Source organism: Apus apus, chromosome 15, assembly GCF_020740795.1.
Source record: "Apus apus isolate bApuApu2 chromosome 15, bApuApu2.pri.cur, whole genome shotgun sequence".
NCBI lineage: Eukaryota > Metazoa > Chordata > Aves > Apodiformes > Apodidae > Apus > Apus apus.
The window spans coordinates 5865999-5886904 of NC_067296.1; the positions used below are offsets into that span (position 1 = coordinate 5865999).

Below are 20906 nucleotides of genomic sequence, written 5' to 3' on the forward strand. Positions count from 1 at the left end.
TAACCCTGTGTTCACAAGGGTGCATTTCAGTGATTCCCTGAGGAAAAAAGCTTTACATGTAACCAACAGACTTTTCTTGTGCACAGTGTGTTTAGCCCTACAAGGACTCATGGCAAATCAAGTATTTATAGCTGTATGTCTCCCTGCAATGACAATGTATTTTATGAACTCTAGAAACATGAAGAGAACCAGTGTTCTCTGCTAGAAACTGGGAGGGTGTGTGGGGAAGTCTCTCAGCAGAGGAATGAGTAATTATTAGGAATCCATCAACTCACACAATCAAAGATCTGAGCATTTAATTGAAGTGGTGATTTTACTACCACAAGTTTTTTTGCCACTCACAGAAACAAGGAATTGTCAGAGCTGGGAGGGACTTCTAGAGATCACCTAGTCCAACTCCCCTGCTAAAGCAGGATCTCCTGGAGCACATTCCACAGGACTGCATCCTCCAGAGAAGGGGACTCCACAACCTCCCTGGGCAGCCTGTCCCAGGGCTCTGTCACCCTCTCTGTAAAGAAGTTTTTCCTCACATTTAAATGAACTTCCCATGTTACAGCTTGTCCCTGTTGCCCCTTGTCCTGTCACTGGGAACTACTGAAGAGTCTGGCTCCATCCTCCTTATACCCACCCTTCAGATGCATGTAGGCATTCATAAGGTCTCCCCTCAGCCTTCTCTTCTCCAGGCTAAAGAGTCCCAACTCTCTCAGCCTTTCTTCATAAGGGAGATGCTCCACCAGCAAAGAGAACAGACACAAACCAACTGATAAAATTTTTGTTTATTATTCACTTTTGAATTCTTTTACACTCTCCTGATTACTTTGTGTAAGGTGAAACTAGAACTGTTTAAAAGACATACACAAATCTAGTACATCAATAACCAGGTATTTCTTTTTGCTATGCTATTCTCACAACCACGTGTGTGCTAGGCAATAGAACCGTCACAGAAGCAAACTTTAGGCAGAATACTGGTCAGTAAAAACAAAGCAAGAAGAGCTACCAGATATACAGACAGGCTCGGTTCCACATTCACTACTGCATTTATCAAGCGCCAAGAAGTATTAACTGCACGATTTGTTCAGCTAGTAGAGGGCAGTTTTTTAAAATCAGTGCATGAAATTCTCTTCAGCAGACGGATGGACAAACAGGTGGATCCTATAGCTAAGTGGAATGTGAAGGCAGGGGGATGATGCCACGAGACTGACAGGTCTTCATCTTTTCCACTGCATTATTCACGCAATTCCTGTTGGGTTTTATTTAATGGGACATGTTTGGAACAGGTCTAAGTGAGGAGGTTTGGAGCTCAAATATTACAAGCGTTACAAATGTGTAGGTCTGCATTCCAGTACAATCAAATGGGAAATTCTGGATATTTGAGCCAGTTCTTGGTACTAAACAAAAAAAACAAAAAGGCAGATAAGAGCTGAAGGCTGCAACAGCACTGGTGGCTGTCAAACACCCAAGAAAGAAACCTGCCCTCCAGCAGGCTCAGGTCTCAGCCACCCTCCTGACATCACCCATAATCAACAGAAGGATGACCTTTATGTGGGAGTCCAAAATTGCTTTAATGGAGTTTAAACAGTTGAGAGGGTCAGGGATGAAGAGAGGCCCAAGAGAGAAAAATTTCTATAAGCTGAACTTAGAGATGGCTGAGTGGATTACTTAAGAGGTTTTCAGGATAAATCCGAAATGGGAAAAAACCCAAAATGGGAATACCATGGAGATTTCAATTCACCTAAGAGTAAAGTAATGCAAAAGTGGCAGATCACTTCATGGTATCATCTAAACTAATAAGGCCATTCAAAAAATTGAATCTTCTCCTATTGCAAAGTCCATGGCAGCAAACCAAGAATTCTCACTACTGAAGAATATCGAAGGTATAATTAGGTGTGTTATTGCTGTGGGAAGGGGCTTAGTCATGCATGTCCTATGGGCATGAAAGCACTTTTAGGAGTCAAATCCCAGTTATCTGCCAGTATAAAGAATTTGGAAATCAAGCTGCTAACTCCCCCATTCCCCTCCTTCCCAAAACAAACCCTGAAAGATAGGACTGACAAAGTGAGCTTTTGACTGAAAGCAGTGCCTCAGACTTGGTTACAAATGTCTACAGAGTGTGCCTGGTAAACTAACTCATAGCAGTGTCACTAACTGGAATGCCATCCATCGGATTGTTCTCCTTCCATGCCCCAGTGTCACAATAGAATCTCTATAACTTTCTGTACAACTTTACAACAGAATTGTACTTCGACTGTTTTGGTGCCAAATTAAGCTCGCCCGAGTTACACGATTGGGTGTCTTTTCTACCAATGAAGAGTTTTGTAAAGTCAATTGCAATCACAAAACCCGTAATCACAGTGTTCAGTTAAAAATATAAACACGGTAATCAGAACTGTCAATGTTCCTAATAGGAAAGTCCGGAATGCCATTGGGATAACCGACCTCTGCTGCAAGAACACAAAACATCAACCACCCGTTTTTACCCCACAGACAGTTTTTGCTACGTTGAGGTTGTGAAAGTCGATGTACTATTCTTTTTGCTTGTCGCACAAAGGGATATATGTGTAGGATACAGGGTGACATTAAACACAGAGTGAAGCCCAACAGCCGTTAGTTCTCTCCCTCCCCAGCATCCCCTTCGTCTCCCTGGTTTTCCGACGTCCATAGCTGTAAGAAAACACAAGGACATGTTTATACTGTAAGCAGGTGGTTCATTGTCAGGAGAGGGAAGAGAGCACAGCCAGCAGTGCTGTCAAACACCCTCAGCTGAGAGCAACACAGAACTGAACTGAGCAGTAAAGCTAAATGATAATGAACTGGGAAACAGGCAGAGGATGACAAGTAAAGAGCCAGCCCAAGTCTGCAAGCCTGACACAAAGACAAGCTGGCTGTTGCCAACAGGCAAACTGGACTTTCTGTTAAAAGCTGAGCTTGCTACAGCGATTTCTGGTTTAAACAAGCAAGTCTAACTGGTCTGGTTACAGAAAGCAGTGCAGTTAAGACATGAAGTTAATGCCTCAGAAAAGGCTTTTAATGGCAAAGAACTACCCAAGTCTTCAGATGTTGAGGGCCACTTAGAGTCCAGCAGCCTAAAGAAGTGGCAGCACACAGTGCAGCACCCTGCCCCGGGGTACTTACAGTGAGGTTGTCCCTAAGCAGCTGCATGATGAGGGTGCTGTCTTTGTAAGACTCTTCGTTCAGCGTGTCCAGCTCTGCTATCGCTTCATCAAATGCCTACAAGGACACAAGACAGCACCTTCACACTCCACTCTCCAAATTCCCTTCTGCTTCCACAGAGCTCACAAATTCCCTGCATTGCTATTCCAATTCTGTGACAAAAGCTTCCAGTATTTTCCTTTTCCATCAAAAGAAGAAATGGAAACCAAAGTGAGCACCACATCACTAGACAACCAGTGGGAAAACAGAAGCCTTCAGGGGTGTCCAGATCAAAGCCCAGAACAACTTTACTACTGTGCCAGTTCCAAGTCCTGAAGAGACCAGCACACTCTGTCATGCATAATTTGTATGACATACATGAATGATTCACACAGCTTGAAGTTGGGTTTAACCACAACACTTAAAAGCAAAACTTTCATGAAGAGTGACAGCCTCACTGGTCTAAACTGGCAATATAAGACAAAGTTACCATTAGATTGGTATGTGTATTGCAGGGAGGAAGTAGAAAAGAAAATGGAAGACAGAGGTTTGCTGACTGTGGGGTGGAAGGTTTTGGATTTTCTTTCAAAACAGCACAGGAAATCAGGCATGTTTCATTAGAGATGAATAAGGCCAGTCTTCCTATTGATCTCTTACACATGAACACTCATGTTGAAAGTCTGAGAGCTAAGAGCCAGGAATAAGTGCCACTTCTTTATTCAGTTTTCAATCAGAAGCAAGCACATGAACTAAACAAGCAGCTTTGCACAGCAAAACATTCTTGTTACAAAGCACTATGAAAGTACATACTAAGAACACAACGATTCACCTAATGCCATTTTATTCAAGTTACTACCAAGTAACTTTCCCAGATGCAAAAAGCTCCATTTAGAAGGCTCTCATCATATTTTAAGGAAAAGGCCAAGACAAAAATGACTAGCTATTTGCTTGTCACAACCCATCACACAAGCTCTTTTTGCTCTCTGGAGACAGAAGAACACTGACTCACAATGACATTTAGGGCTACAACAATAGTCCCAAACACAACACTTGACGTGTTTGCTAAGTGATCAAATTTAAGTAAATATTTCCCTTTACAAGTACTAAATTAATCCATGTGTTTTCCAATTTGACAGAAGCACCTTCTAATAGAATTACACAGACACAAAAAGCACTTTGTCTCCCCTTTCACTGGTTCAACTGCCCCACCAGCAAATTAACTTACCTTAAAGCTAAGCTGATCTAGCTCACTTACCTGAAAACTATTAAACAATAGTTCAAAAGATGACAGCATTTTAAAGGAATTTGATATGAAAAAGCACAATCATTCTCAAAATGCTACTGCAACCATGTAATGATCTCCTTAGCCCCCCAAAAAACTGGTGGTATGAAGCCTCCTTACCGTCTTTGCCAGGTTACAGGCTTTTTCAGGAGAATTTAGTATCTCATAGTAGAAGACAGAGAAATTTAGAGCCAAACCAAGTCGAATGGGGTGTGTTGGCTGCATCTCTTTCTTGCTAATTTCAAATGCCTCCTGGTAAGCTTGCTGAGAGTTTGCTACCGTTGCTGCAAGAAGTAATTACAGTCATATTAATGCACTGCACATCACTGCACTTCATGGGGGAAACCATTATGTTCTTGGCCTAGACTACTGTGCCACCAGAAATTCATACATTTACACATGCACAGACACATCTTTCAGTGTTTTTAGATGTAAAATCCTACCACTGCCTGAACTATTAAGGCAGAAATATTTGTTCATATAAAGCTCTGAGCTGTGGAAATCACATTTAACATTTTAAGAGCCTTAAAATGAAACATATTCAAAATGAATTCCAACCAATTGAAATGCACAGAAGCTCTACCCAAGTCAAAATGTACTGTGATTAAACCTTCATTCCCAACCCAGCTGAAAAAGTAGCAGTTCTCAATAATAAATCCAGACAAAAGCATATGGGGAAGAAGAGATATCTGCACTACCTGTTTAAACTGAAGGAGACATTTGGCAGGTAGGTCATGAACTTTATATTTCAGTTTGGGGTTTCAGAGGAAAGACAACAGTCCTTTCCTGCCTAATGGGTAACAATCAGCTCCAGAATGGTGTCAAGCTAAGTTTGCAAGACATGGACTCAGGCACAGTTCAGCATTGCTCTAACATTTCAGGATTAACTGGTTTAGGACCCAGTAACCCATGTTTGCAGGCAGAACACGTGCAATCAGTGAAGACTTGTGAGCTAAATTCACAGTGGGACAAGCATTTTTCACAAGAAAAAAACATTCTCCAGGAAAAGGATTTTAAACTGTCAAACATGCTTGAAAATCAGTCACTGAGGTTGAGGGCTGCAAGCAGAATTGGACTAGTTTGATGAACATCTGCCAATCACTTCTACTAATTTCACTGAAGTTCCTCTCTAAAAGAGACTTGCACTGCACCATCTTCAATACTACAGAGCAGCAGCAAAAATAAATAAATCTTCATGCTAGGGGAAAAGAACACAAGTATTTTTCATTGAGCTCAGCCCCAGTAGAAGAAATGATTTAATCTCTACTTACTTTGCTTATTGTCCCCAGATGCCACCTCTGAGAGGTATCTGTAGTAATCACCTTTCATTTTCAAATAGAAGACCTTGCTTTCTGGCTGTGTGGCATTGACAATAAGGTATTTATCCAGGAGTTCCTGAGAAAGGAAACATCACTTTTTCATATTTTTTTCCATGTCATAAAAATAAGGTCTGAAGCAGAGCCTGTGTTAGCATCAACTGGTAAAACATTAACATTGACTGATGTATGATCATGCCTTCATCCCTTTGCCTACTGTTGTCCAAACTCAGTGAAAAAAAGATGAACTGCTTGTATCCTAATCCCTGGAAAGCACAACCCTTGCAATGTTGAGTTTATCCACAACTCACTCCTGCAGAACCTAATGGCTACCAGGGTTTATAACTGCAAAGGTTTTCCTTGGAATGCACAGACACAAACTTATATCCACAACCAGGCTAAGGAAAGCAGCAGCCTGACATGAGCACAAGCCCCGTGGGTCGCTTGTGCTGCCACAAACTTGAATTCCATGCACAGAAATTACCCACTGGTTCTATCTGCAGTTCTAGCCAAAAAGCTGAACAGTGGCACAGTCAGCACATGTGCCTTCTGAGGGAATGCACTGAGAGCACTGATGGCAGCTTTGGACAGATCCTTAGCAAACTGAACAGCAGTGAAAAGAATGAGTCCCTCTTGAAGTGAAAGAAATAGAGAAACTGGTTTGAGGAAGAAGTACAAGTGCACTCCATGTCAAGAAGGTACTAAACAAGGCTCAGGATGTCAGAGTTCATTAACAAAGTAATTTACATGGTAGGCTTTTAGCAGGACTCATGCCAGTGCCCCAGATACAAATTTGTATCCATAGAGACCCCCAGCCAGCAGCTATGAGTCTTCAACATTGCCTTGTTTGCTTTTTTTCTATTAGAAAATAAGCTATTTCATAACAAAATCCCTAAGAAACAAACCAGCTGACTGAAAAGCCAGAATTGGACTCAAGTATGCAAAATTACTCCCCTGCTGAGGTGCTGAAGAGTCTACAGCCCTACTAAGATCCCTTCAGCCCCTCTGAGGAACACTGCAGCACTACCTACTGTGGGTCTTGCTGTTGGATCCTTACCAGAACATCATTGCAGATATCCTGCAATTCAGCCTCGATTTTCTCACGATACTCTCTTCCCATCTGCTGTTTCTTCTCATTCCTCTCTGTTTTCTGTTCAATGCTGGAAATGACACGCCAGGAGGAGCGACGGGCACCAACCACGTTCTTGTAGGCAACTGAGAGTAGGTTCCTTTCTTCGTTGGACAGTTCATGTCCCTGCTCAGTGACAGCCTTCATAGCAGCAGCCATGTCATCGTAACGCTCGGCCTGCTCAGCCAGCTTGGCTTTCTGAACCAACTCACTTTTATCCATGGCTCTCCTGCAATTGGTGAGGAACAAAACCAGAGAGATACATCTCTTGACTGAAGGCACCACGGGAGGGACTGCTGAAGGATGAAGCAGAACTCACCATCACCAACATGTGGGAATCTACCAACTCTAATGAAGTAACACCAAGGGTTTATTTTTAAAAATGTGACCTTTTGCCAAATATGTAATTTCTATGTGCATATGAAGAATCACAACCCTGAAGACACATAAGGATTATTCTTCAAAATGCAGCAAAACTCGTTCTGGCACTAAGCACAGCACAACATGCTCCCTGTGTGAATCTCTCCCCTTTCCTACAGTGGCCACAGCTCAGTCTGGGATACAGTGCATGTTCCAACCCAGAACCAAGAAGTTTTGGTTGTTTTTTTGTTTGTGTTCGTTTTGCTTCCCCTCTACTCTCAGACAACAGTAACCACCTGGGAGCATCCAAGCACTGGACAGCTCCTCCTGACCAGACGGATTTTTTGCACACTACAGGAAATGTTTCCATGGGTTTAAATAAACCATGCTGAGTAATGTTTAGTTTTTGGTAACTTTGCTAAGTACACTTATACTGTTGTGTCAAAAACCTGTTGTGGGTCTTCTTTTATATAGATGCTTCAATGTACATACAATGGACAGCTCTACACAGCTGGAGTGGCTGCAGCCTCAGGTTTTCAAGCCCTTTCAAATAACACTGATGTTCACAAAAACCAAATGGGACATGGCCCACATGATGGTCACTGCAAAACTGATTGCTTAGATGGAAACAACTTCTTTTTGGTAATGCAGTTTGGCAACTGAAGCCAAGAAAAATGACTATGAGGCCTCTGAAGAACTTAAGCAATGAAAAAAGAAGTTAGTAAGAAGCATGTCAGTGAGGTAGCTTGAGTGTTGCTTATTTCTACAAGATAATGCTGAGATGTACTTAACTGGGTTTTCTGAGCTACCAACCTTATGCTCAGCCACCTAGGGATGGGTTCACAGGAGAATGAGTTTCTTCGCCTTTGTCAAAGTAAACAGACCTCGATACCTCACAAATTCCCAGATGCTCCAAATTCATCTGTAAAATCTCTCCAGGTGCACAGGCTCCCTTTCAGACAGACCCAGAACTGTTATTCTTGTCAGTACTGAGCAGTAACATTCCTTTCCTGTTCCCTAAATTCCAGCCAGGACTCTCACTGCTCAGAAGAGAAGTTTTCATGCTGACACCCAACAGCCTAAAAACAACTTTCAGAAGAACAATAAAAAGCAAACAAGAACAATAAGTTTACAACTGTCTTTCACACAAGCTTGTTCATTACACAAGCTTTTACAGCCCTATTAGAGAACCACAAGACTGAAAGCAATTGCTGTAGCCCTTTCCCTGGCTCACTCCTTTGAAGATCCCAGTCTGACAGACTCTGGATGGAGAATGTCTTGAGCACACTGCTCAGCTTGAGTTTTAATCCAAGTACCACCTACCACACTATCAACCAGGGAAGCCAGTCCCCTATACTAACTCCTCAACCAGGACAATGAGATGCAGATCCAAATTCCCATCAGATGCATGAGCAGTTTCAGAGCTTCCTACTTGCAAGGACAAAATTATTTTGGGTAGGCATAGCCCATCCCTCCAGCTGAAGACAGTCCACTTTAGCAAAAAATTCACCCAAGTGAATCAAGTGATCAAGTCAAACATTGTTATTTCACAACAAAGCTCTGAAAGTAAAGCCAGCAACCCAATGTCCAACCTGCTAGACATCTGCAAGTCACACTCCAGCAAGTCTGCTCCTCTGCAGCTCTAGCCCAATACATCCGTCCACAAGGCACTCAGTAAGGGTATGTAATGCTAAACCAGTCTCCTGAAAAGAGACCTCTTGCAGACTTACAAGTGAAGTTGGACTGCAGGTCAGTTTCATTTCAAACACTGTCTTTAAACTAGTGGATTTTGGCTCCTATTGAAAGGTGACACAGACTCCAGATCCAAGCCCTCAACACAGCAGCCTGTGGGCAGCAGTGTGCCAAGCTCCTGTGAGGCACCACTACCTTGGCTCTGCCTTCCTCAAGAGGCTTTTACCACAGGGACAGGCTGTATTGTCATTGGTTTCTGCAGACTTATTGAAAGGATGGTTCCTGAGGATGGAAAGGGACAAGGGAATTTGGGATGTGCATTTTTTCTCCTTACACTGAAGGGTACCATAGTGCCAAGGCACCACAAGCATAAGGAAATCATCAGACCCTCCATGGAGAGAACCCATCCCACTTTTCCCTGTTGAGTCTCTGAAACCTCATAAACCACCCCCTTTACTCCGCACTGAATTCAGACTATGTGCTCAATGCAGGAAGCAATTTGTGAGTGGTTTTTCTCTAATCACTCACTAAAATCTGCACGTGAACAAAGTACACCTGAGGAATGCTTTTTAAGTCATAAGAGCCCATTTTAAATAACAGGACATTGAAACAAAGCAGATTTAGAGCAGTTCCAGTTTCCTCACGGGCTGCACAGCTTCTAGGAGCATTTCTATTACAATCATCTTATCTTTCCCTCTTCTTTTGATGGAATGTGATTATTCTGTAGAAAAACCCTGCTTGTTGAAGTCCAGAGACAAGTAACTCCAACAGAGTTTACATTTTGCTGTTGAAAGGTCAGTTTTATCTTTGATCTGCACTTTGCCAATAGTGGTCCAATTTGTAGATAAGTCCTCCATGCAGAATTCCATTTACAAACAAGATAGAGTTTAGTTTAGGAATGGTGCAGAGTTTGTTTTATCAAGCTCACTGACATATTTATCTTTAGATGCAAGTCAATGAGTTCATGTAAGGACACACAAAGGAAATCACACAGGGAACTGCAAGGGCATAAAGACCTAGTAGACAGAGATCCAGAAACCAGCTTAAAATATCAGTTATACAGGCAAAATAGCAACACAAAGCATTAGAATGTTGTTTCTCATCAAACAACCTTCCTCAGTAATGTAGCTAATTTATGCACATGTTAAATGTAATTCAAACTGATTGCTGAAGGTAAGAGTTCCTCAGAACTTCACGGGCTTTGTTTTGACATAAAAATTCAGTGTACAGCAGACTGAGTTGTTCAGGCAGTTCATTTTAATATCTGCACCGTTAGGAGGTTTGCAAGGAAACACAAAGGACTGTTCAATGACATGGATTTAACAGAACTTAAATGCAGCAAGAAAAATCATTGCCCACACCAAAACATCAGCAATCAACAGTCACCCTACCATTATTCCATTCAAATGAAACTGAATAAAAGAATACTTAAAATCCTTTTTTGATTCTCCATTGCTTACCTTGTTAGAAGCCTGGAGAGAGCTTTGCAGAGCTATGCTGGCTTGAGCTCCAAAAGAGGGAAATGTTTGCCAGAAGGAAAAAAGATACAAGGAAAGGAGTGATGTTTGAAAAGGCAAAGAAGCAACTATCAGTTAGAACTGGTCCCTCCATAGAGGAGATGAAAGCCACACTCTAACCATGGATCAGTGTGCCACAGTCTGAAACAAGCAAAGCCTACAGCTAAAAATACTCCTAGGCCACCAACAGAAGTCATCTAACAAAGGTTACCTGCAGCTAGGAGCAAAACACACAGAGATGTTGAACAGGAGGCTGACAGGAATGCTGCACTCCAGCACTGATGGAGCCATGCCATGTCAGCACAGGAAGAGGGAAGATGTAGAAAGGAGCAGGGATCTTAGCCAGCAGTTGCAGCCAGGGGTACCAGCTGCCAGAAATTGTAATCACCTTACATCCCCCCATCAACATTTCATTTTTTTTAATGTAATATTTTTCTTTGTCCCCCCATCCATCCTAAGTTCTTTCAATCTCTCTTACAAAAACAGAACAGTGTGTATACAGGTACCAAAGTCACAATTGCTTACTTCCCACCCCAGAAAAGCTTCACACCTGTGTAGACAAGACTCTGAACCACGTCCAAAGCATCAAAAGTACAGGTCAGAACCTGCAAAGCACATTAGTTTGTAACTGCCTTACTGCTCTCAGTGGGAGATGCAGCAAGGAGGGGATGGTGTGACCATGCTGGGAGCAGCACCTGAAGTCAGTATGTCCACAGACCTCCCAAGAGCAGATGGACACACAGAACTGGAGGTTTATATCTCAGTCACAGCTGAGGAGTAAAACATACAGTCAATGCTCTTCAGAAAACTGCAGGACCTTGAGGGGAACTACATCTCACTGCTCACCAGTTACTACATCTGCTTCATAGCTTTGATTGTTTCCAATCTCAAGGAGCTGTTTAGGATAAAGCCAGAAGAGATCAGAAGTAACTGTGTTGAAAGTCTGCAGAAATCAAATGAAAACTGATGCTGAAAAAAAATCAGGCTTATATAACATATTGAACTGACGAGACAAAACTAACAAGCCTACGTTGGCCTGAAGTCTGCTGCTCTCAATGACCTGCTCTTCTGCTGCTAATTAAGTGATTGATTTTTGTGCACTGCTTTTCTCATTCTAGTGAGCATCAGAATCTGCCAGGCAAACACTTCCATTCTGTAGAGTAATTGGTGAGAAAGCTGGTGGTTACTGGTTTGACATACTGGTCCCCTGCTGAGTCAAGCAGAGATGCAGGTAAACAGACCTGCATGTTTCTCTGAGAAATGAATGTAAAGCCAGAGTTGGTGACACAGGCTGCAGTCGTGTTTCTCATATACAAACTCTCTAATTCCACTCAAATTGTCTCAGGAAAAGCAAAAGACTGGCACAGAGTTTGTAGTTCAACCTTCCAGCAACATGTGTACATGCCTTATCTTTGGATGGGCAATTCATTCCAAAATGAAACATCTCCATGAGTAAGTGGTATTTAAAATAACAGTGCTACAATTACAGGAAGTAAGAGCTTTGGAGATTTCTAAAAGAAATGGAAAACCCTTCTCCATAACTCAGGTACAAACATGATGACACAAGTATCTGCATGGTGTTGATGGCACCCACTGTCACGTAGACATGACTCCCAGCAGATCCTCTTGGCAGGAAGGAATCAGCCCTCTTTGATGCCTTCTACCATGAGAAAGCAAGGAAGGTTGGACTTCAAAGGAGTGCAAGGAACCTTCCTTGCTTTCTCCTAGTAGAAGACATTTGACTTCATTAGTTGTGTCTCTGGTTTGGTTCTCTCAAAGGCTCCTACGTGTTGCTGAATAACTGACTAGAAATGAACACTGGTAAGATCTGAACAGTGAAATCTTCCACATCCGTCAAGAGCTTGGGTACAACAAGTTCAGTAAGACACACTGCAAGGATAAGGAGGGAAAAAGGAAAATTACTTCACAGTTGTGATGTTCTTGCTGACCTTGTGCAGCACGTAACTTCAGCCTCCTTTAGATTTACTGATGAACCACATACTCTGGTCTTCAGCTCAAATCTTTATGCAAACGTTCAGATAAAATTAACATTTTATAATGCCAGACCTAAATGTGCTCTGGTCATCTGCTGCCATCACTGCTTGCTGCTTCCTATAACTGACCAATGTAAAATAAAATGTCATCCAACGGATTTCAGTCTCCACAGACCATTATAACATTCCTTTGACAAGTTCCAGAAGTGTGTAGGGATACTGATATTGTGTGGAGAACTTAAATTTGAGGGCAGTAGCCTTGTCTTAATGCCATTTGAACAGCACTGCCCTGCTACATACCTACTGCACTTGGCACAGGAGAGCTGCAGGTGGAGACAGGCACACAGTTCCAAAGTACAAGATACTTACATGGTAACACCTTTTTGTTCCAGCAAGCAGCATTGGCTTTGGCTAGAGTCCAGGTGGAAATAAGTGAGTTATCCCCCCAAAAACTCTTCCCCCAGGCATAAAGTTCATGCCAAACGAATGTCTTTGTATCACAGGTAAATCACTTTTGTTAATAATCAACTGAGAGTATTTATATTACAGGGAGGGGCAAAAAAAAGTGGGGCCATATAAAAGACAGGCTGTGATGCCTGCTCTTCCTGGGATGTGTTGGGAGACCAGACAGACTATTCAAATCATCATTTACTGAACCCCTCATCTGAAGGTATTCACGTGCAGCACAGAAAGCTGCATCCTGGCAGAGGCCTGCTCAGGAAAAGAGGGGGGGGGAAAAAAGAGGCTCAGCATCAAAATAGCAGAGATCAGAACATGCAGTACTGACATAATGAGGTTGGGAAAACTGCACCAGGCCCATCTGTGCAACGAGTCTAGCACTTCACCAGGCCCAGCTTTGATACACAAAGTATTAGACAAGGGATGTTTCTGCAGTTCTTTAATATGAAGGGTGGAAAAGCCACGAGCATTCTTGTTTTCCTCACTGGACAGCTTGTGTCCCACTGCTATTTTAAAAGAAAAAACAGCTTTTCTCCTCGTGAAGCATGAAAATTTCTGACCCAGGTGTCCTGCAGCAGTGAATGAGTAAGGACACTGACTCCTACAGCCACTCGAGTCACAAAGCCTTATGTTCTCAAGCTCTTTGATATTTTTCAGGAGGAACTTAGGTTTGACAGTGCTGCATGGTGTGCAATGTGTTTTCCTACCACCACAAAAGTTATTTTAACTATTAGCAAGGAATTTAGGTGAAACCAATAGATTTGTATTGTGGTCTTTGCATTTTTGCTCCCATATGCTAACACAGTAACTGTCTTCCACTGCCATTTGATCATCCCAATTAATATCTAATTATACATACCTCAAATAAATCTATGGTTGTTAGTCTGGGGTTACTGCCCAGCCTTTTTGTAGACTGGAGCTGGCTTGAAGCAACCTTCTTTCCAACTGGAGTCCTCCCTAAACACATCTCTACTCCCAAATGGGCAGAAGTGATAATAAAAAAAACCGAAAATAACAGTAAAATAATTCGTTTCCTTCTAAGGCGTTCACGACACTTCTGGGATGGCCCCTGGTCCTACGGGAGTAGGCTCATCCAGCCGCACAGACACGGCAGCTCCTCCCTCCCGCCGAACGGGCCCGGAGCTCCGGGTCTGGGGGAGCTACGAGGACACCCCAGCCCCGCTCCCCGCCGGGGGCCGGGAACGCCGCAGCCTCCGGGAAGAGGCGGGTTGTGCCCGATGCCCACCCTGGCGCAGAAGGGGGTTCCCCCTCCCTCCTGCGGGTCCCCGGCAGGGGAGCCCCGGCCCGCCCCGTCCAGGTGTGCGCGGCGGCCTCGCCCTCCGGGGAGCGAGTGACTCACCCGGGGCGGGGCCGGGGGAGGAGGCGGCGCCGCCCGCTCGGGCTCCGCAGCGGCAGCCGAGGGAGGGTCACACCGTTACTCGGGGCGGGGAGGAGGGGGCAGGACCCTCCCGCAGCTCTCGGGGGGGCGGCCTGCTGCGGCCCCCGCCGCCCCTCCCCGCCGCGGGGCTGCACCGGCCCGGCCTGCGGGGACAAGGGGGGGGGGGGGGGGCAGGCCGGGGAGGCCTCCCCCGCGGGAGCCAGCGGGACCGCAGCGGCCCAACCCCAGCGGCGGGACGAAGGGAAGGGGGGAAGCCCGGTGGGGGCCGGGCCCGGGAGGCTCACCTGTCGGGGCGGCGGCAGCAAGGCCTGGATCCCGGCGGGCGAGACGACGCGGAGCGCGGCGGCCGCTCGGCGCACGCACACACACCCTGCGGCGCTGCGGCCCCGCTTCCGGCGCCGCCGACACGCCCCTTCCGGCGCCCGGGGGCGGCCCCGCCCCTCCCGCCTCCCCATTGGGCCGGCGGGCGCCGGCCGGCCCGCGGTTGCCATGGCGACGGGGGGGGCAGCGGGGCCCAGCGCGGCCGCCAGCCCCGGGCTCTGCTTCCCCGGGCGCCTCAGCCGCCGTGTCCCCTCGGGCGAGCCCAGCTCGGCCTCACCGGCCCAGAATCGCAGGATCCCAGGGGTCGGAAGGGACCTGGAAAGACCATCCAGTCCAGCCCCCCTGCCAGAGCAGGATCACCCAGAGCACATCACACAGGAACGTGTCCAGAGGGGTTTGAATGTCTCCAGTGAAGGAGACTCCACAACCTCTCTGGGCAGCCTGTTCCACTGCTCTGTCACTCTCACAGGAAAGAAGTTCTTCCTGATACTCACATGGAACCTCCTGTGCTCCAGTTTGCATCCATTGCCCCTTGTCCTATCACTGGTCATCACTGAACAAAGCCTGGCTCCATCGTCCTGTCACTCACCCTTTACATATTTGTAAACATTGATGAGGTCCCCCCTCAGTCTCCTTTTCTCCAAACTAAAGAGACCCAACTCCCTCAACCTTTCCTCATAAGGGAGATGTTCCACTCCCTTCAGGATCTTTGTGGCTCTGCCCTGGACTCTTTCAAGCAGTTCCCTGTCCTTCCTGAACTGAGGGGCCCAGAACTGGACACAATACTCCAGATGTGGCCTCACCAAGGCAGAAGAGAGGGGGAGGAGAACCTCCCTTGACCTACTAACCACCCCCTTTCTAATGCACCCCAGGAGGCCATTGGCCTTCTTGGCCACAAGGGCACGTTGCTGGTTATGGTCATCCTCCTGCCCACCAGGTGGGAAGTGCTGTGACTTTTCCAGCAACAAGAAACCAGCATTTTTATTTTCTGTTCTATCACTATTTCTCACTGCTGTTCTCTGGCTGAACCTCACAGCCAGGGACAGCTCAGACCCCAGGCAATGGGTGCCCTTCTCGGCACTCTCACATAAAATGCTTTGAATTGCAAAATCACCTTGAAACGTTGTTTTAGTAGTGGCTGCTCCCTACAGTTTAAATTGCCCATTTTCACTGAAAAAAAACACAACTCAAGATCCTTATCAGTTAGATAAGCTTTATGCAACGAATAAATGACATTTACTAGAGAAATAGCCAGAGAAAGCATTTTTGGGGGATGAGGAAAAGTCTAGCTTGGTCTCCAAAGAAGGAATCCAAGGAAAAGAGTTCTGTTTTATAATGGATGTAATCCTTTTGGATTAGAAGTGAGTGAATGCACAACTTCCCCCCCTCCTGCTCCCAAGTCTCAAGTTTATTGCAGCACCACTTGTCAAAGCACTGTTACTGGGGCTGAAAAGCTCCCTGTTCAATTACAGGATCCTGGAGCCTGATTTCCTCTTCTACTTTCAGATACAATCCTGGTCCTGTCAAAGTCACTGTCAGATTCCTTTCTGGTGATGGAAGGACTTAGTTTCCTGCTTAGTCTTGATCCAAAGGTTAATTACTTTGGAAAGTCAGGAGGAAAATTGCTTGGCACTCATGAGTTCTCTTGAGCTGCAAACACAGATTCAGCTAGATCAGTTACTGTCATCTCTCTCTCTTGTTCTTTCCTTTTCCAAGCTAAACTTGTTTTTTCCGCTGATCTCCACAGCCCCTACCTTCCCTGTTGCCCTCTGGGCCATTCCCAGTGTTCCTGCTGAGGGGTGCTGGCAGGGTTACTTGCATTCAACACTCAGATATACCCCCATGTAATACATGGTTTGTTGAAGTCTCCTGTCTGCACCTGCTCTTTTAGTCTCCTGCTCTATCTCCCTCAACCTTCCCACCCATCTGCCTGCCCTGCCTCATCACTGCCCTGCCCATTGTGTCACAGCCCATGCCTCCTACTTCCAGCAGGGCTCACCCAGCTCCCTTCATGCTGCTTCTCCAGTTTATCCAGATCAAATTCCAATTATCACCTCTGCAGAAGCAATTCTTAGCTGGTGTTTTTGGACCATGCATTCTCCATCTCACTCTCCAGGTAGAGCAGGCCAGTTCTGTGCAGTCAGAGAGGTGAAAATACCCTCTGCTTTTACAGACCTTGCTGCTGCTCCAGCTGCTGGGGCCCTCTTGGGCCAAAGGCCACTGAGAGACAACTGTGTTCATAACACAGTTAATTTCTCCATGAGCTACTCTAACCCTGAGGTCTTCCTAGTCCTCGTATGCCTGCTTTGGTGGGACAGATAAGCACTGCATCCTGCAGTTTCTCCAGGCACAGAAGGGTGAAGGCTGGAACTAACACCAAAGCTCAGCTCTGAAACATGTTGCAACAGCAGCAAGCCTTTCCAAATGTCACCTTGCAGAGGAGGAAGTGCAGATGGGCTTGAGGTGGCTCAAAGGATCTGAGACAGGAGATCCAAACCTGTGTGAGAGAGAGAACAGCCTTTATCTCAGGGACAGGCTTGATCCATGAATAAACAAGCTCAACACAGAAATAAACCTGCCTGGCTCTCTGGTTGAAAACACACTTCTCTCTCAGGTTGTCCCAGAGAGACACATTTCAGGGCAATAAGCATGAAGAATTACAAATCAAATTTAGCTTGAGCAGCTGGTCCTTGTTCACCCTGTTGCTCTGGGAAGGGCAGAATGGCTGTGCCAAGGGCAGGCCAACAATCCAACCTGAGGTGAATTGCAGGCAGAGATAGAGGAAAACCTCAGGGAAGGAAATCAGAGGATTCTGCTCTGGGGAAGGAGACAGCCCGTGGTGTCCCTAAGTGAGAGGAGCAGTTCATTACAAGCTGTGAGCCCTGGGCTCCTCCCTGCCTACATGAGGGACTTCACCTTCAGAGGCAGCCTCTCTGCAGACAGCTGGGGGGTGCAAGGACGGTTTGTTCCTGCCTTTCGCAACTGCTTTCCCTTCAGAGTGGGGGTTTCAACCTTCAAAATGCTTCCCTAGCATTGGATTTACTCAGCATCACTAATAGATAAAAGAAGTGGAACAACCTCATTGTCAAAGATGGCCTGTTGAGGGCTGGGTCTGCTCCCCTGCAAGCAGCAGCGCTGAAGTTGTTCCCAGCAGGTGGCACAAGAGCTTGAGCTGCTCCAACTCCTGCTCTCTGTTGCAGCAATAGGTCTAAGATGCTGTGGATACTAGAAGCAAACAGCTGATGGCACTGCATGATCACTGTCCCTGCAGCTGATGTCCACCTGGCTACCCAGCAGCCTTTCTCGGAATGACAAGGGAAGTGTTACACTTCCATGCTCCAGGAAGAACACAAAATGTGATCGTTACCTGCTGCGTATTTTTCTTTCTTGCTGCTCCTGTTACTCCTTTTCTCTAATTTCTGCTCTGTGAGAGTCTACAGGCTGGACTTTTCAGGTGGTCTAGAGCTGGATCTCAGAGGTCACTAAAGGATGGATTAGGTGATGGATCCCAAATGGAATTAGGTTTATGGTTCCCTGCTGGAACTGGTGGCTGGGATGTCCAGCAGAACTCTGGTCAGAATTTCATCATTGGCCCGTGCTGGTTGTGGTGCTGCTTTGAACTGCACATGATGGAGAGAAGTAGAAGCCTCGTAAGCAAGCAACACAGAACACAAGGAAGGAAAACAACAGATTTAAAAAAGAATTAATATATCTGTAATATGAAATAAATAAATAAATAAAACCCCAAGGGAAGAATTTCTACATTTCATGTCTGCCTTGTATTTTATCTGCACATAAACTGCTTGTGACATTAGAGATAGCCATGATGAAGTTAAAAGTAGAATTAGATTAGTTAGAATCAAATTTATAGCCGAAATGGGATCAGGGATAAACATCTTGAATAGGATAGAATTAGTATTCACATGATTATTGACTTTAATTAAAGCAACGTTTAAAGCAAAGAGCAGCAGGTTTTCCTCATGGGTCCTGCCAGCTAAATGCTAGACTAAATAATACTTTGTTCGGGCATCTTTCAGTTCTTCCTTCTGTCCAAGGAATGCGAGTGGTTTAGTGCAGCTTTTCTCTTCAGTGCAATTTGGACTGGAGTCAAGTGGCAGTTTGAATTAGAAGGTGTTTAAAGGCCTGAAGGTGACTTTAGAGAACACAGGTAAGAACATCATTGCAAAGTAACAAAGCAACATTAAGAGAAGCAACTGTGAGAGCATGAAAAGATAAGTGACCTAAATAGTATAAAATAGTATGATGGGAACTACGGGTAGAACAAATGTCTTGGATGGGATAGGAATTCAGTTCCAGGAATGCAGTTTTGGCAGTAGTGTCCCAAACAGAGAATGCTATTTCTGGGGAAATGCACTGAACTCTGGGTCATGGATTAAACTCAGGTAATTTATGTTCGGCTCGTAAATAGTGGCAGTGCAAGAAACAAGTAGAAACGGAACAGAAGATATTGCTGTACATTTGGTGGCTGTTGAGACCTGTAGAGTTGTCGTGCACATCTGATGCCAGGTAATGCCTGAAACAACCCAGTCAAGCCAAGGAACACAGAGCAAGCCCTGCACAGCTGCCAACCCAACGACCTTGAGGAAATCCAATCTCAAAGCAGCATGTTAAGAGAGGTTTGAAGAGGTAACTTCCCAAGCCTTGATCTTTATTTATTAGCTGTTTCTGACAAGCCCTGAAGAAAGGCAAATGTCTTGATGTTTTGAAATTGCATGGCAAGCCTTCATTTTATGGGAAGCTCTGATCTTTAGGAAATACCAACACTGTTCCCTTTCCTGATTTCTCATTCTTTTTCTCTCTTGGTATTTCATACCAGTCTGCTGTGCAGATCTTCCAAGCCCATGTCAGTTCCAGGGCTTTGCTGCCTGAGGCTCACAGAGCTCCAGCTTTCCCACAACCAGCTTTCTTCCAGGTGCCTTGGAAGTCTGGTTTCTGCTATGGAAGAAATAGACCTCCATGTTGTAATCAGAAGTAGGACTGGTAACATTTTGATAAAGTTTCCATAAGGACTTCTTCATGGGGAGATGCAGCCAAAGAAGAAGCCTCCCTTTGGCAGGAGGATGGATCCCTTTGGGGTTTGATGAGATCAGCTTAGACAAATTGGGGCCCCTTACAGCAAATATGGGAGAAATCTCTCCCTTATACATGGAGTGGTGGAGCTCCTTCTTTGGTATAAAGCACAGGGGAGCCTGGCATGATGTTTTCTCTGAAAGTCTCTGGGGAAAGGCAGCTTCTCTCACAGCAACATGTATCTGTTTCAGGCCATATTCACAGTCCAGCCTGGGGTTTTGGTGTTTGCTTTGCTCCTTTGAAATAGGAACTATCTGAAGGCCTAAAAATCTGAAGCTTAAATAACTGCACAAGCTGCCTGGAGTTCTGAAAAGTTTATTTATAATTAGAGTAAATACATGAAATATTTAGCCTTCATTCCCTGCAAACTCTGACTTGCACAAAAAACCCAATTTAAAGCATAGGATGGAGTTTTATCTGCTCCTAAACAGGACAACATTTTCCCCACTTCCATTTCTTCTTCAAATCTCAAATTCCAGTGTGTGATGAATCACTTGCAGAGGAGGAGATGACCATTCCTTCACCTCCTCATGCAAGTGACTCTCAAAAACTTCACTCTTCTCAGGGAAGTCAGGGTGAGAGCTCTCAAGTAGCACGTCTCCAGCTGGCTATCTCTTCTTTATTCTGGTCTGTTGTTCAGGGTGTCTTTTGCTTAATGAGCACCTACCACTAGGCCATGAATAGTTTAACAGTCCACAGCTTCCAAGGAAATGCTTACCAGCAGTCAGAGCTGGAAAATAATTCACAGGGTGGCACAGGCCTGATAAAAGGATTAATACATCACAGCACAGAACTGGGAGTTCAGTTTGGTGTGACACTAAGGGTTCTTTTGTATATTCAGTGCTCTTAATTGCTTTTTCTTCCCAGAATTTCAGTGTGCAGCTCTGGGATATGCTTTCTAGAGCTTTCCCAAACAAACTGAGCTAGATTTCTTCCTAATACATATTTAAGCTCTGGTCCTTACAGCAGACTCTTGGATTTGAGGTAGACTGATTGGACAGATAAACACAGAGGGTTCAGGGTGACACCTTCTCTCACTTCCATCATGGCAGAAGTAGAATATTTTTGCAGAATAAAACCGTGAACAATTCCAACCTAGCTCTGCTATTCCACTTTTCTAGGAATTGTTCCATCTGTTTCTCTGAAAATGAAAGTCTGTTTTTACTCCTGCCACCTGCTATTTCCATATGAAAAAG

At 45.0% G+C, this 20906-nt stretch overlaps 1 protein-coding gene across 1 annotated transcript; it reads right to left on the bottom strand.

Moving 5' to 3' along the window:
- Window positions 1–758: 758 nt before the first annotated feature.
- On the bottom strand, window positions 759–14700 carry YWHAB (tyrosine 3-monooxygenase/tryptophan 5-monooxygenase activation protein beta). The gene is made up of 6 exons (XM_051632881.1): window positions 14583–14700; window positions 6806–7106; window positions 5704–5827; window positions 4553–4716; window positions 3133–3228; window positions 759–2661 (listed from the first exon to the last, which is right to left on the bottom strand). The coding sequence occupies exons 2-6, from the start codon at window positions 7097–7099 to the stop codon at window positions 2605–2607; spliced, it is 735 nt and encodes a 244-aa protein (XP_051488841.1). The 5' UTR covers window positions 7100–7106; window positions 14583–14700; the 3' UTR covers window positions 759–2604.
- Window positions 14701–20906: the final 6206 nt, after the last annotated feature.

Excerpts from the sequence above, each read along its gene's own strand:
- YWHAB (XM_051632881.1), bottom strand. The coding sequence starts at position 7,099 with ATGGATAAAAGTGAGTTGGTTCAGAAAGCCAAGCTGGCTGAGCAGGCC. Across the intron at positions 3,229-4,552 it reads CCTGTAACCTGGCAAAGACG|GCATTTGATGAAGCGATAGC; the intron begins GTAAGGAGGCTT and ends GTGTCCTTGTAG. Across the intron at positions 2,662-3,132 it reads TGCTTAGGGACAACCTCACT|CTATGGACGTCGGAAAACCA; the intron begins GTAAGTACCCCG and ends GTTTTCTTACAG.